Here is a 17,207-nt window from a genome sequence, read left to right on the forward strand (position 1 = left end):
TATATATATATATATGTAATATATAGTATGATAGTATGATGTGTACAGGGGGTACAAAGTACTTTAATGTCCAAACCCAACTAAAGATATGTATGTGAAGCTGACACGTTGCTTTGGTTCTTTGGTATAGGAAAACATATTCCCTCATCCTATATGCACCTTCTTCTGAAATTCAGTCAAGAAGCTTCGGCTCTGATTGATTCGGCAAAAGTTATGCACCTTCAAAAGATGAAAAACCATTAGTGATGACTATATTTTACGCACAGGTATGCCGCCAACGAAATCAGCATCGTGAGAACTGTATGTGTATGAGCGTATGAATGTCTGTATGTGCATGTTTATGTAAAATTTGTGTGAATGTGGATTTTTTTCCACATTTCTTTCTTTCTTTCATTTTTATTTTGTTTCTAGGTACGCCTAGCCGGAGGGTCGCCGTACCTGCGAGAGTCAATGGGTCACCTATCGAAGTATAAAGGCACACCTATATCATGGAGCATACTAGAATGTTTGTTCATGTGCACTCACAGCCATCAACTCGACAGGTGCATGGAGTGGGCTGTGGTACTGGAGAGAGTGCAGGGAATGGGTGGGTGGGGTGAGGGAGGGGGGATTCAAGTCCCCCCGAATCCTGCATTGTCAGAGAATTGTGCATCACATGATGATTTTGAAGTCTACTTCTTCCTCACTAGTTGTAGCCAAGAATGCTGAGTGCCTGTAGGCACAATCATTCTCACATCAGAGTTTAGTCACGTCGTGATAATTATGCATTGTACTATTGTTAAGGCTACGTAGTTGATAGAAGGGAAATGTACTTGGGGTACAGTCAATTCTCAATGTAGCTAGCACATTTTGGGCCGATTATGCATTTCACAATTGGAGCAGTAGGACCTATATTCTAGCGAATCGGACTTATACTGGCGAGGGTTCAATATTGAATACACTGTAGGCCTATATTAACTTGTTTGATAGGCAACAGGTCAATGATCTAATTTGGGCAATCTTTAATACATGTCATGATAGATTGTAATACTTAGTACGTCAATACGTCATCATTAAACATGTATGTGTTTAATCAAAGAAGAATACGTCTATTGAGAATGAGAAGGGCTTTAAAGGGGATGGCTAGTAACTGATCAGTGGGAATCAGTGGGAATGCTGAGGGATGATTGTTCCAATCCTTGTGGGATTCATTTAAGAGTACATTATATATCTACTGTTGTGTGAAAATTATTTGCTTCAGAACGGTCTCATATTCCAGTAATGTGCAGATTAATGCCCCGTCACTGACCAGGGACGCTTATCTGGAAACATTAAACTGCACATTACTTGAATATGAGACCATTCTGAAGCAAATAATTTTCACACAAGAATAGATATATAATGTACTCTTAAATGAATCCCACAAGGATTGGAACAATCATCCCTCAGCATTCCCACTGATTCCCACTGATCAGTTACTAGCCATCCCCTTTAAGTCTTCTCGAACACTATGGGTTTTGTGGTCACTTAACGCCCTTATCATTCTCAACCGAATGTGGCGCCTTCCAGCGTACTTGCCAAAATGTGTCCTGTCATACAAACAGATGGGAAGTGACACGCAACAAACTGAATTCATAAATCTCCATGATATGAGGGTTGTTGATGGGGGGGGGGGGCGGATCTGATGTCTTGGTTTAAATACCTGCACCACTATGCCGTCTGCCTCCCCAAGTGAGCACCTTGTATGAGTTAGACGCAAACCCCAATCTGGCTTCCAATAGAACACAATGATGAACAGGCTTCCACAGGTTAAAACTCCTGCGGCGTACACTAGAGCTGTCTGGAGAGCACTCTTCTTGTAGCCCCAGCATTCCTTGAGAAAATGATAAAAGTTAAATCCGTTATTTACTCATCATAATTAGATTTATGTGTGGAAGACGGGAATTCATAGAATGAAAGGGAGTAAAATGTTGGAAGAATCCCATATACATACAACGTGTATATAAAAAAGATATAGATATCTTTAAATAATACTAAAAGCAAAAACATCAAATTTTAGTAATAGCACAGTGCACGCTGCTAGATGATATAAAGATTATTAGCATTGGCAGTCAGCGGAAGCTCGGTGGTCTAGTGGATAAGACGCCTGTCGGGTGATCAGGAGGTCGTAGGTTCGAATCCTGCTGGAGTATACCCATGAATTCTTCTACACGGCTACTACTAAAACACTGATCAATTCAGTGCTTATTTACGTCGATGTAGAGCAATTGTCAATCACTTACAATAAAAATCAACTCGACGTAAGATTTCATCAATTGGAAATAAAACAATACAATTGTTAAAATATAGAATCAAAGGAAGGATAGAAGAACTTAATTTGTGCAATAAGGAATAATTCCTCGTTTTGTTATGATTTCAACGACGTTGAAAGTACGTCGCCTAATGGCAGGGAAGTAACTAGTCGTATTTTTCATTTCTCGTTTATATATATATTGGTTGTATGAGAGACATTCTAATTGTGACATTTACTTGATCAAGTTAACCTATGATGGTTGAAATCATTGATGAATAACCTTTTTGAAAAAAAAAGCGAAAAAAAATATGATGCCTTATATCCATCAAAATCAATTCCAATCTACTTCTATATATTCTGATATGAAAAGTTGCCTGATATCTTTGGACCCTGAGGCTGATGATTGCTCAACCCATTCCAAATGCCAACACCTGTTGAACAGTTATAACACTTTAGTGTTCCTAGAGTTTACTGGGCTTTCTGCCAAATCAGCGATTATTTCTTGAAAATGAGATTTGCTTGTGGGGTCACTTTGTTTAATCATTACCAAGAGTGTAACTGTCTGTCAGTTCACAATGTTTGTAAATTTCAACTACAGGGGAAAATCCCTAAACTGAGAGCAATGAGGTAATGGGGTGAAATGAGGTGAATGCGTCTGATGAAGAATTTGAGTATCAACAGTATAGATTAAACATGAACAAACAATCTTGAATGTATATTTACATAGTATCTTTTATTCTAAAAAAAAAAACTAGACAACGTTTTGAATGCCTTTAGTAATTGGTACCGGACACAAATGAATATTCTATTGCATTTCGTTGTTCGTTATTTATAGTGGGAAATTTCACGGTGAAAGTGTTTTTCTTTCCCCATGGAGTCCATGAAATCAATTTCTTCTAAGCATCCAAATGTACACATCGAAATACACAACAAACTATTTAAGCTTATGTTCATGGGACTTTTTACGTGTTGATTTACAGAAATAGATTATAATTTCACCACATGGACTTTTCTCTTGAGACTGGCTCTGAACTGCAATTTGTTAACAGTGCTGCAACCTTTGAAGCACGTGTGTGGCAAGGGTACAGCAATATCACATCCATCATACGAGGCAAGCTGCTGTCAGAGATTTTCTTAGCTCTCAAAAGTCAGACTTGATTTTACCATATCTTATTCATGTCTGCCCTTTGCTGAGTTAGAACTAGTATTGAGTTAGATTTTACAATTCCCCTTTTTCCCCTCTCTGTCCCTACACAAGGACCACCTAGCCTGTGAAAATTACATTATCTATCTTACGGGAAATGCAGATGACGCCTGAGGCACTTGAACAAAGAAAAGAAAAGGAAGAAGTGGAAGGGACTATTTTTCTTCGCGCCATGTGGCAAACCAAACGTTTGACCCAAGTTGTTCCAATGCCATACATTGATACATTGATATACACAATGATAAACGCATTTTTTACATTGATCGATTTAAATTTATGATGGCTAATACCTTAAAACTCGCCCTAACTTCTCTAGATAATCATAAGAATTTGATGATCTCGATGGAAGGAGATAGCAAAATGATCAATACAATGTTAACCGTTATAAAGATGATATGAAGGACATTTTACTCACTATCTTTTCTCCTTTGTTTTCCTCAATAACTTGATGGTGGAGGTCTTCATTTTTGTGTTTCTTGAAGTGAGCCATACCGATGTTAACGACGGCGTAAGGATATCCTGATTCACCGGATCACATCCGTCTGCACTGAAAACAACGACAAATTGATAAGGTGCGAAAACATGTAGAGTTTAGCTTCAATTGGATGGAACTTGTTGCGTTTTGTCCCCAAGGACAGAGTACATTGTTACAACATTGATTTTAAAATTGTGGAATGGTATACGAAAAAAAGATTACCCATGATTTCAATGACGATGACAAAATGAAGTCTGAAGACAACGCCAGTGTATAATCTAAATATATTTGTTCATTCGTTTGTACCTACAATTCTTTAAGTTATTGCCATGTACTGATTACTTATATTGCTACTTATTTTCGAATTCAAAAAGTAATGGTATCTTCAATTCACTATCTGATTTTTAAAAACATCAAATATTGAGAAAGTACACATACATAAATTCAAATCGACATTAGAAATAGGTAGAGTAGAATATGGAGACGGCAGGGAAACGAAATTTAGGAACAGCTGCCACCATTCCCATAAGGGCATTTGACTCAATAGAGCAAAATTCAACTCGAGAAAATATGGAAAGAATCCAAACTAAACAAATTATACATATTAAGACAAAGATAGTAAATACAATATAACACCTGAATGCAAAAGTCTCGTTTGTTTCATTAACAATATAATTTAAATCTTCGGTTACAAATATCTAATGATAGACTTATCAATCTGATTTCTACATGCTAATTATTCCAAGTTTGTGGGACTATGTATAAAGCAGTTTAAACCAATATTTGTTTTATTAAGAGGTAGGTGATAATTAAGAGGATTTTTCCAATAATATAAAAGGATTTCCGTGTTCTACTGAAACAAGTATGGAAGGCTGGAAATAATACAATTGTTTAACACAATAATGCATGAATGCACTAATATAATAATCATTCAGCTCGAAAATATTTAGACATTAAAATTTCAAAGTGTTTAGTAAAGGTAAGATGGCATGACACACTCACTATTTTGACAGCTTGTACTACAAACGAGATAATCTGATTATAGGGTAATTTATGTATTAGCCCAAGCAATGGTACGATATTGCAATTGGGTTGATATCATGGCTTAAGAAATAATGAGTTGAATATTATGTGCATGGAAAACATTTTTATCCATATAAGATTCGATACACTTTGAATATTTTTTAATATCAAATCAATTAATGCGTGTATGCCTTGAACGATTTTTTATCATTAATAACACCCACATAGCACAAAGAACTTGTGATTTTATGTCACTTTTCTTTCCACGAATTACAACAATATGCCTGTAATATATGCATCAATTTCCTCGTTTGTGAAGACCAAATCTATATACTCTGTCTTATCTTCACATTTAGAATGTTAAATTACTCTAAGTATTTGCATTTGGTATTTGTATCTTCTTCTTTTTTATTTCTTAATTAAAACGTATAACGGCGTATAACGTCATATATGCAGACATATTCAGACATAAATACGCTGACATCACCAGTATTCAAAATAAGCTGTAATTTATCTGCAACATTGCAAATATCACTGATAAGTAAAAGATAAGGGAATGAATGACGTGATTTAAGCATTTTGGTGTTTCTTGTCGACCAAGGTATATAAAAGGAAATCCAGTCGTGGTAGTGTCATCTGAAAAGTTTTGTTAGACCTAAAGAAGTCTACCCTTAGTAACAACTACAAGTCACAATCACTATCCTACGGAATGATGAACGGCTAAGAGGTCGTCAATGTAGACGAGTACAGTGGACGCTTAATAATGTTCAGTTCCAGCAATTTTCCTTTCAGTAAACCACACGATTTTCTGCAGACTGCATTGTATTGGTGTAAACGGTATGGAGTGATGTTGTTTTCCGTGAAGACATCCAATCCGCCGTGACGTCAATCACTTGCATTATGGATGGATGATTACCTTTTGTCATAGACACTATACACAAGCAATCATCTGGACCTGCATTTAACGAATGACATGAACAGATTCGTATATACAAAGCGTCGTAATGTGGCAGAATGGGTACACTTTGGACTTTACCCTTGAATGTCCAACAGTAAACATTTTCCAAGTGAAATAGTTGAAAGAGTTCTTGTTGACTCATCGATCTAAGGTTAAAATGCTGATAAGTCTTCTCCATCTATCTCTATCAACATGAACTTAAGCAGTTCACAACAAAGCAACTATATGAAAAGGGGTTAAGTTTGTGACCCTCGTATTGACTTTGAAATGGCGTAACGGCGCAGAAGTCATGGATAGGATGTTACCTAATAGTAACTGGGAAGTAATTGTCAAACTGTATACAGCGATGATTTTTGCCTCAAGATTTGATCTTTAATACCAATATATCAGCAGGCCTCTTCCAAGTTTGACCGACCCATTAATGGCTACATGTAGGAATTTAAAGGGGCATTCCAGACGATTTTCATAATGTCATCTCATGTAGTACACAAATCGACAACTCCATGTATAGATTTCTGGAATTTATTGTGGTTCTTCAGCAGAGAAACAATACTTTGAAAAGCCTTAAACAAATTACACTGAACAAAGATATTTCAGAAATGTATCAGTGTACTTCCATTACAATGCCGTTTGCTTGCGAGTTCACCTGTGGATAATCCATGCGTGCCTTCTTCTTTTGTTCTGCTTCCTTGAGCCCCAACGCATACATTCTTATGGTGACCCTGTCATGTCATCTTACTTGTTCATTGCAATTTGTTATAAATTTCGAAAATATTCTTATTCTTCATCCCAATTATAAGAAATTCTGAAACTCTATCCTCAGTACAGTATAACTAAATTGTACTTGTTCAAATGCAAAAATCTGAAAATCATTCGGAGGTCTCCTTCAATTGACTTCGCTTCCCCTTTTATCACATGGGAAGTCAAGGGACCAGTTCTCGTTGTCTCTACGAATACCTACAAACGCAGAAGGAAGAGCTCTGGCTTTCGGATCACTTCGTGGCCCAAGTGAAATTGGGTTTGGCACGCCATGGACAATCGACTTCTCTGATTTTGTCGGAGCTAGAAGCTTCAAACATAAACACTCCTTAGTTGAAGGCACTTGTACAATAACAATAACAATATCCGTCGGAAAAAATTAAGGGGGAGGGGGGAATAGGTCGTGAGAACCAATACCAGAGAGGAAGCATTTTGTTACAAAAGGAAATGGGCACGGAAGAAGAACACTCCGAGGTATATTTGGAATCAAAGTTAAGTGACAATGGCGCATTTATAATTGATTCAAACGTAATGATTCGAGGACTGCTCGCAATAATGTAACATAGATTCCTTTCGTATGCAATTCCAGAACGTACGCACGTTACACATTTATCAGCATCTGTTTTGTACACGCAGCACCGCCTGCGGCATTAGACCTGATTCCTCATACAGCATTAATGAGGCAAAATAAGGTACACATGAAATCCCGCATTTCCAGACTTATGTCATTAAATAGGAACCACTTAACAGTTTGCTGTAAAACACGGTGCTTGCTGCAAATCATACTTGAACTGGATTCAGTTAATGAAGACTTCATCACTGTGTGATAAAATCTACTGATTTTACTGAGGTCAATTCATTGATTCTTTAGGGGCTTTTTTAAAAGAAGACGAAGAAGGAGAATGTGGATCAAATAAGTCAAAGGTTGGACTAAAGACCAACCCTTTGGCCCGAATTCACGAAGGTGGTACAATTGAAACCATGGTTTAAACCATGGACAATTTGTATGGAGCGCCAAATGTCGCATATGGCCTATTTCTTTACGAAATCAGTCATTTGGTGTGATCATTTCGGAGACGAAATGACTGATTTCGTAACGAAATAGGCCATTCGACACTTGGCGATCCATACAAATTGTCCATGGTTTAAACCATGGTTTCAATTGTACCACTTTCGTGAATTCGGGCCTAAGAGATCAAAATTTGTTTCCTCTGCAAAATTCTTCAGGTAATCAAAGACACATTAATAATCACGCGATACTTTCTCTAAAAATATGCTGGACTGTTCTTTCCTCGTCAACAACCTCAGTAAAGGCTCAATGTCGTAATCACGCTGACCAGTTCCTCTTTTGGTTTTTTTTTAGGTTTGTGTATGTGTGTGTGTGTGTGTGTGTGTGTGTGTGTGTGTGTGTGTGTATGTGTGTGTGTTTCTGGACAAAGATGTAGGACACAACACTGCCTTGAAGACAATATGAGTCCAGGTCAGCTTTCAGCAGTGTATAATGATTGCTTCATCTTCAGTAGAAGTGTTGCGCGTGATTGTTTTTGAGTTTTTACTACATACAAGCTGAAGAATACTGGTTACGTTCATCACTATTCAAAGCTTGTATGATTCAATCGCCCACTGAAACCTGATGCGGATCCTCCCGAACATTAACTGCAATTCCAGAATTTCTAAGAGAACGGGATTACTAGCATTATAATGTTCCTTGGCAGTGTCATTTCTGTTCTTTGCATACAATCATGGAGACTGGAAGAGAAATGATGATAATTGTCAGAAAATCTAGTGAAGATTATTTTCACGCTCCCCTTATCTTTCGTATTTTTAGTACTGATCACCCCTAGGGAAACAAACTCAGCCAGCGTAACGACAGTAATTTAAGCAGATAAGAGGGAAATATTAAAAGATGAAAGGTCAAAGGTTAACACATTTGCAGAAACAAATGCTTGTACACAAAGTTTATAGGATTCATTCACCAATGTGGTCAATGTTCATTAATTAAGTAATCAATCTCGATGTATGCATTTGATTATTTAATCAATTATTCATTTAATCCGTTTTCTTTCAGCAGGGTAAAGCCCTTTCAGCTCTCTCGGAACTGCTCTGCCAAGGGGCCGTGCAACATGTAAGGTATCTCATCTCACTTCTCATATATTACTCTCTCTTAGGGATCTGTCATCCCATATCTCACATCACGACGATTTTTGCGGGGGTGGAAACTTAACCCCTAAAATCAATACAACCATGGTTAAAAATGAATTTGAGAAAAAAAAAATATTTTCTGGATCTCGTATAGCACAAGACATCGGAGTCACCCACACACAAGACGTCAATGCACAGAAACACGCACACATACACACGCATAATACCAATCACATACGATATACGAATGGCTGGTTACCCCATATGTAGCTACACGTTTAACATATCCCCTTACATTCATATACACTACGTCACTAGTCTTTCTATTCCCGTGGAACCTACCTGCATAATTCGGATATGAATGCCCTCTTTTTAGCTGAAGGATCATATACCTTTCAGAACAATAGCATGTCAACTTACATTTAACTTCACGCGGGTAACGCCAGCGTACCGTACATATGCATTATCACATCAGTCGAATGAGCATAACAATGCATGACTTTAGTATAATAGCAGACTTACACCATAGAACTGTGCAAAGAATATCCCAATATATTCTAAAATTCCTTACTGTTCCGATAGAGCTACCTCCATGCAATTACACTCGATGCTGTTGGAAATTGTTTAAAAAATACTCACGTAAGCACCAGACGCATCAAAGTCCACCTACGGTACTTAGGAAAAAATTGTCCGTCATTTGTTATAAGGTTAGCAAGGAGAGCCTTTGCGTCCTCCTGTCGCGACCAACCTGTTCGGATCTAACCCAGTTTCAGGAGCCATAGTTCAGCCGCTCTGTCAATTGTCCAGGAGGCGGAGCTCTCAGCGGGTAACCTTGATCGGAGTACCTCAAAAACGAGGGCAGATCTACTCTTGCCCTAAAGGAAAAAAGCAACAAAAGCAACAACAATACTGGTAGGCCTACTGCTGACGTCACACAGGGTCTCTTCCCGAACAGCGTGTGAGCACTGTGCTGCCTAAAGAAAAATAAAAAAGTTTCTTAAACAAGCAGCTGCTGTACAAATACGATGTTGCTGTTTTGTTATTGTCGTTGTTAAACATTGTTAAAGGCGGTTAAGTCTATACCTGTGTGTAGTGGTTAGGATAGGAGGAAAAGTTGAAAAAGTCATCTAAGGCAAACTTTGTAGTTGTATTAGTCCGTGGGAAATGGAGGCGAGTATGGCGGAAGTTTATCCCAATGCCTACGAAAGTTTATCGGCTTGGAGTGGTAGGCTCATAGATTTGTGTTTACAGGCAGACGCATGTATTGGCAGAAACATTTTACATATTCAGGCCATAGGACCTAATTTGAAGCCCTATCTTTCATCTGTCTTTTTTTTTTCAAAGCAAGAGTGCGCGATACCATGTGGGTTAATAAAAAACGGATGATTGTTTTAACAAGTTAGGAGTGTAACTTGAAATTTCCGCAGGAATCCAACTCACGATAGTCTATTTTACTGTCGAGTTCATGATACCCAGCGTCACATTTAGCTCAAGTATATATGTGTGTATGTATGTGTGTGTGTGTGTGTGTGTGTGTGTGTACGTGTTAAGTAAAAATTTAGGGGTTATCAGAAACAAACCATAGTGTATCGGTGCCTATGTCTACAATCATAAAGTTATCTTCATGTAGGCCTATGCGGTTACTGAGAAACGAAGCGAGGTGGATATGGTTAGGCAGGCTTGCGGCGCTGACAACCAAGACAACATTCTCATTGCTGTTGGAGTGGTTCTGCTTGGAAACCAGGCTTTGTTACCCACTGTAAAATCGACCCAAAAAAAAATGGGTTGAAGGACTTTGATGTTGACTTACTGCAGTCGGTTGCCAAGGTACATAATTGAATCAAAGAAAAAAATTCAAGCGAGCAAAGCAATCAATCACGCATCACTTGATTGTCCATTGTAAGAATGTTTACGATGATACGCTTGTAAAGAAGCTTTTAAAATGAATCACATCACTCTATAGATAATGAGGAGGAAAACTTAACAAATGTGCAGATTCTCTCAACAATAACAAATCTGGATTCTCTCATTAACATATTTTCCGCACAAGAGCAATGGGCACCACAATGCAAAGATTATTTTGTTGTTGCTGCTGCTGTTGTTGTTGTTGCTAATTAACAGATATATTACTCATTGAACATATTGTTTCTGATATATAAAATAAACAATTTTGAATTGCTGGAGTATTTCTTTTGAGTTTTATTAGAGTCTTTTATTTGAGAAAAAAAGAGAGAAGTATACATCATATTCGATAGACAACGCAATACGTATCATAATGCCAAAACTAGACTACGAATATTGTCATGTTATTGTTTCTGTTGGTCGATCTGGATTGTAGATGTACATACAGAATGTATTTTGTGGAAATTTGATAACTGAATGAATGAATGAAATACGTCGCCACTATTTCTATCGGAAATACTCACACGACTTCACAAAAGCACAGCATTTATGCTATCTTTCGTTTTGTTGGCGATCTGTAACGATACATCAGTTACGGTAAGTAATTCCAAAGGTTCTTTATTCAGAAGGTTCTTTTGTAGGAAGACAAAATAAGGTTCGCTATGCCCAAGCCAGAGGTTAGTCCAAAAAAAAAAAAAAAAAATCGGAATGTTCGTTGATCCAAAAAAGAAATAAGGCTTGTTATTCCGAAGTCTTGTAAGTCCACACACCCTCTTAACCTGTTACAGACATTTGCCAAAGCACTCTCAACAGAATCTAGATGGTGGAGCTCCATCCAATGTTTTACATATACATTCTCATATATATATATATATATATATACATGTATATATATATATATATATATAGTGTGATGATGCTGATATTCCTACCGCACGCCTCTGTCATCTTAAGTGAAATTATAGTTGAGACAATGTAGATAAATGTATGCATGCATATGTATATGGATATATATGTATATATATATATATATATATATATGTATATATATATATATATATATATGTATGATCTTAATATGAATATATATATAAATATCAATTATGAATAGATTAATAGATAGATTGATAGAGGTGCACACAGAAAAATTATACTGTGCGACACAATTTTGTTATATTATGTGGCAAGAGTATATGAAGATTGTTTTAGCGATAATTTTGGTACATAAAATAATGTGTATATTGTATATTTCTATGTTATGTACCTAGGGACAAGTATCAACACACTATCCACTCTCTATCCACACTCTATCTGTACCCGGGTTCCATGCCTGCTATTTTGATTGTTGGTAAATCAGCTTTAGGGGCTAATGACCACGAGAATGTTCATTGTATCGTAATTGTTAACAATTCTTTATCTGCACTGACACGACTGACACACTTGTAACACTGAACCTAATTCTTTATACTACCCCACTCCTGCCTGACATGCACCACCGCACACAAACCTTCCCCCAATATCACATGATCACTCACATCCCGCCACAAGACAGCCACAAGACATCCAGGCAACGCAAACGTCTGCTTAGCAGGTAATTACATTATTTAGTTTATTTATGATATATGTTTGATAATTTTTATTGTATGATATGTTTGTATGCTATATCTACTCACTATACACTCATTTACAGTTATACATTGTTGAATGTGTTGCAAAGTGCCAAAAAGTATTGCCAAGTATGTCATGTAACTATTAACCCATGCTCAATTTATATTTAATATATTGTGTTAATGACTTCAGATTTGTTATGCTCAAAAATATATATTTCGTTTCACAAACAGACATTAAAGCTGAGGAAGACCACGGTCGAAAGCTTCACAACTCTGCCGGTTTCATGTGACATCTTCTGTTATCTACATTGTCTCAACTATATATATATATATATATATATATATATATATATATATATATATATATACATATACATATGATTATTTATGAGACTGAGTTATGGGTTCTTCCCAGGTCACTTATAGGTGGGTAGGTTGAAATGGACTCTTCATGTTGTGTATCAAACGAAACACGTGTCGTGAAAAATAGTTCCGTCTCACATGTGAGTCTAAAAAAACCCCAGAAATATGACAACAAAAACAGAAACAGTAAGACCAAAATGGAACAAGACATGCGTAGTTAGCAACTGAGTTACTGACATGGTGCTGGTAATAAACGGAGAGCATAACATCTTTCTTGCTTGCTGTGTGCTCATCCATTCGGTTACTGCTCACATCTCAATTGCTGTTGGGTCACTCCATTCGTGCCATTCCGTGGCCTTCCAACTGTGGTAACGCTGCCTACCACTGCATTATACATACATACATCATACACATAACAATGTATCAACGCTCATCATCAAAAAGTTTATTGACACCCTCCGCTTGTTCTTGTTTTCTTTCATGTGACTGCGTGTGTGTGTGTGTGTGTGTGTGTGTGTGTGTGTGTGTGTATGCGTCTTGTTACCATGGATGCCAAGTGATTGGACATAATTGAGTATATGAATATAAGAACGACCCAAGTCCAATTTTTGGCCAAAGTTAGTTTGACATGGGAAATTGTAGCTTATGCATGGACTCATCTTGTGTGTAAATGATAAATCCTAATTACCCCCGGAAGTGCCTGAAATGAATGAGTTAAATCTTATATTAATGTAAGAATGAAGGACTTGGGTCATTCTTACATTCATATAATAGCGCCCTCTCTCATCCTTCTCCCATCTCTATAGCAGAATATCATGTATATGAATCAAAGAACGACCCAAGTCCATATGAATCAAAGAACGACCCAAGTCCACCACACAAAATGGCCTCTCCACAATTAATGTAAATGTTAATTGTCATAATAATATATGTTCTAATTTGTGTATACAATGTTGCCTTCCCATCACAGTTAAATAGAATATTATTGGATAAATAAAAAAGATATGAAGTTGTTTTTAGTTTACTCGAAATGATCTTCCATGGACTTGGGTCGTTCTTATATTCATATACTCAATTACAAGTGTATTTTTGCATTGTTTGAATTTCTTCGGTATTGTAGTTTTTGTAAGCTTTGTATAAATGTATTGTAATAGTGTAACGCAAGTAAGTGAGGGCATTGCATTACACATGTTCACTTGTTAGCAGCCCCTCAATTTTCATTTCCATAAAGAAAGAAGATGTACTCCTACTGATCATGTGATAGTATGTTACATGAAATATACCATTGATTTGAGGCTTGTGTTACCCAAGTCTATATTATTTGGAAACGGAAAAAAAAAAAGATGAATTGAATTGAAAGTGGGAGGAAGTAGGTGATTGAAATACCTCATTACTATATAAGTTGTGGGAAACAAATCATCTATTAATTGTAACAAACAACAGACTGTCTATTATCGTGTATCATGTGTATTTTGTATATTGTTATGTAACTATGTAGCTCAAGTGACGAGGAATCTTTATGTATTGCAGATGGCTATCTCGGTACGTTATAATGTACAGTATTCTCGTGGATTTTTTTCTTACTCCCTATCTTCTTGCTCTCTTTTCCTCTATTGACCGATTCTGTGACGCGCTATGTGTATTTTTGGCATGGGCAGCGCCATTACTCGGTGTCTCAGCCGACCCCCCCCCCCCCTTCCCACTCCCCACCCCTCTCCCTACATTAGCACGCGCGCAAATGAAAAACTGCTTTAGCCAATGGGCGTCTCGTACTGAGTGCGCGAATGCTCGCTTTAGTGCGCGAACCTTTGTTACAAGTGCGTGATAAACATGTTGCCCGGGGTGGGGGAGAGCCATGGGGAGAGCAGGGGGGTCGGCTGAGACACCCGCTATGGCTGCGCCCAGCGCCATGAAATGTCTGCTGCCCTCAACGAACCCGAGTCGGTCAATATCGCGCTCCATCTTTTCCATGTTCTTGTTATATGTTGTTTAGTGAGACCTTTAAAAATTTCATCTAGAGGCCTATACAATACAAAATTAATTGCTTTTTAGTAGGTTCCTCACATTTCATGATTGATTGATTTTTTTTTGTACGCGGTTCGGCTAATTGAAATTAATATCATAACGCGCATATGAGTAGGGTAAAATCAGAGAATTCTATTATATAAGAACAAAATTCTAAATACCCGTGAAAGTGGATCTTACGTGTAAATTGCAATAGAGCATTAACATTGTATTTTAGTAATGTCAGTTGATCAAATATAATTATACAAATTATACAATTATACAAATATACATAAAGAGGATTAAGTAATGTATTAAGAGGATTTCGCAAGTTCCTACAGCGTCTTTTCGTAGAAGAATATGATATGATTTAAATGGGCATAATGTGCTCAGGGCCAAAAATTGTGGGATTAAAACCTTGGAGATTGTATACGGAGGAGTTTTTTGTGGCTCTGATTGATATATATTTATTCTGTATGATTTATACTGCAATTGCTTTGTCCATTATGTCGTTGACCGGTCTTGTTGGCTTTATGATAATTCAAAAGCAATCTTGTGTCAATGATAATACCTATAAATTTAGTATGATTTTGATTTGTGCAATAATAAACTATCAATTTTTGTGTTTTAAAATGGCTAAAACGGCCAATGTTGATATGATTCTCTTTAACACTCATATGGTTTTTCGTCTCATCTCGCTGACCAAAACTGAATTACTTCAGTGGAATTCCAAAGGACTGTGTGTTTGTGAGTAACAAAACCCGACACCTCCCGTTCATTAATCTAATAGACAAACGTAACGCTGTTGCATGTTGTGGGGGAATTAATGTCATGTTAATGCAAAGAGAGAATAATTAATTACTCAGGATGGAAAAATCTAATGATTGGATGGTACTCCCTATAAACAATGTGGCCTTAATGCATTAAGAAGATAATTTGATCAGGTCTCACCATATTGCACTGAAGGACAAAATGTTGATTACGTTATTTCAATGACACACTCAACTTGAAACTTATCATCACTCAATTAATTCCATCAGCACCACCTGGTAGTCCCATCATGTACGCCTTGCAAAGGATATGCACGTTCATCTTCTTGATTAAGCTACACTAACAGTTACCATGACAACAACTATACATTTTCCTCCACAGAAAGAAAGGAAACCACACTTTGTTTGCTTTGTTTCTCTAATTTTCACTTTTTTGCAACAAACTATAACTTAGTTGATGCCTTTGTAATGTTTTGGTTACTAGTATTTACCCGGGGGGGGGGGGGGGATACTTAAAATACCTGACAATGTTTATTTTGTTTTCCAACAAGCAACATCTACAAATTATTTATAAAGATTATCATATTTCCCCATTTAATTAATCAATCTTGATAAGGGGGAATTCCAGTGCAGTTGAAAGTTACTCTGAAAAGAAGGAGTACATTCTTACCACAGCAATGAAAATTTATTCAAAATCGAATGAACATTAAGGAAGTTATGACATTTCGAAGTTAAAGGGAACGCAAACCCAAAGAGCCATTTGGATTAGGTAAAAGCATTAACATTAGTCGAACACATATGTGAAAGTTTGAGAAAAATCGGACAATTGATGCAAAAGTTATGAATTTTTAAAGTTTTGGTGATGGAACCGCTGGATGAGGAGATTACCAGAGGTTATTACGTATGAGTGGACTATAATATAAAGAAAATACATAAGGAATTCTACAAAAATTCATTTTTCTAGCAAAATGAAAGAGTACTTCACTAACCGCTTGGAGAAAGCAGGGGGTTATAAATGCTACCCCTAACATATGTCATTATCAGGTTGATGGAATGTGTTATTTTCATGAAAAATGCATTTTTATTGAATTCCCTTTATATTTTCTTTATATTGTAGCCCACTCATACGTCCCAACCTCTAGTAGTCTCCTTATCCAGCAGTTCCAACACCAAAACTTTAAAAATTCATAACTTTTCTATCGATTGCCCGATTTTCCTCAAACTTTCACTGATGTGTTCTACTAATGTTATACTGCTTTCACCCAATCCACATTGTTCTTTAGTTTTGGGTTCCCTTTATTAAGGTAATTTGTAAGGAAACCTTTTTTTAACAGTTACTTCGATTAGCGAAGTGATGACGTAATTTCCGCACAGCTTGCCATATAACAGTGTATAAGTACATAGAATTTTGACATTTCCAGTTTTTCATTGAAACGCAATTACGTCCTAGTCTCAAATCCTGACACGTCTAACCAGGGAGGTGAGATGTTCACCTCCCTGCAGTGGTCTAACTGACCATTATTCTGAAGCTATTGAATAATGAATAATATGTTTTACGCTTAATGATAACAAAGAGATTTACTTTTCGTCATTTTTTTTTGTACACGATCAATTTAAAAGTATGAGGTGATGATTATATCATATGATATATAACCCAAAGTTAATTTAATGGCTTTTTCGAAATTAGCTCTTGTATAACTTGTATAACTTTGTGGGCGCACAACA

The 17,207-nt window shown here is 36.8% G+C and overlaps 1 protein-coding gene across 1 annotated transcript in view; it reads right to left on the reverse strand.

Moving 5' to 3' along the window:
* The window catches only part of LOC139732272 (polyamine-transporting ATPase 13A3-like), a 40,863-nt gene extending 31,190 nt beyond the window's left edge, over nucleotides 1-9,673 (reverse strand). Inside the window, exons 1-3 of the mRNA XM_071643145.1 lie at nucleotides 9,473-9,673; nucleotides 3,892-4,023; nucleotides 1,682-1,852 (exon numbers count right to left, since the gene is read on the reverse strand). Of these exons, the coding sequence (XP_071499246.1) occupies nucleotides 1,682-1,852; nucleotides 3,892-3,966 (246 nt within the window). The 5' untranslated portion in view covers nucleotides 3,967-4,023; nucleotides 9,473-9,673. The remainder of the gene's footprint in view (nucleotides 1-1,681; nucleotides 1,853-3,891; nucleotides 4,024-9,472) is intronic.
* Between the last annotated feature and the right edge of the window lie 7,534 nt (nucleotides 9,674-17,207).

Source organism: Diadema antillarum, unplaced genomic scaffold (genome assembly GCF_040938485.1).
Source record: "Diadema antillarum isolate AM-2024a unplaced genomic scaffold, OU_Dant_1.0 seq00000407_RagTag, whole genome shotgun sequence".
NCBI lineage: Eukaryota > Metazoa > Echinodermata > Echinoidea > Diadematoida > Diadematidae > Diadema > Diadema antillarum.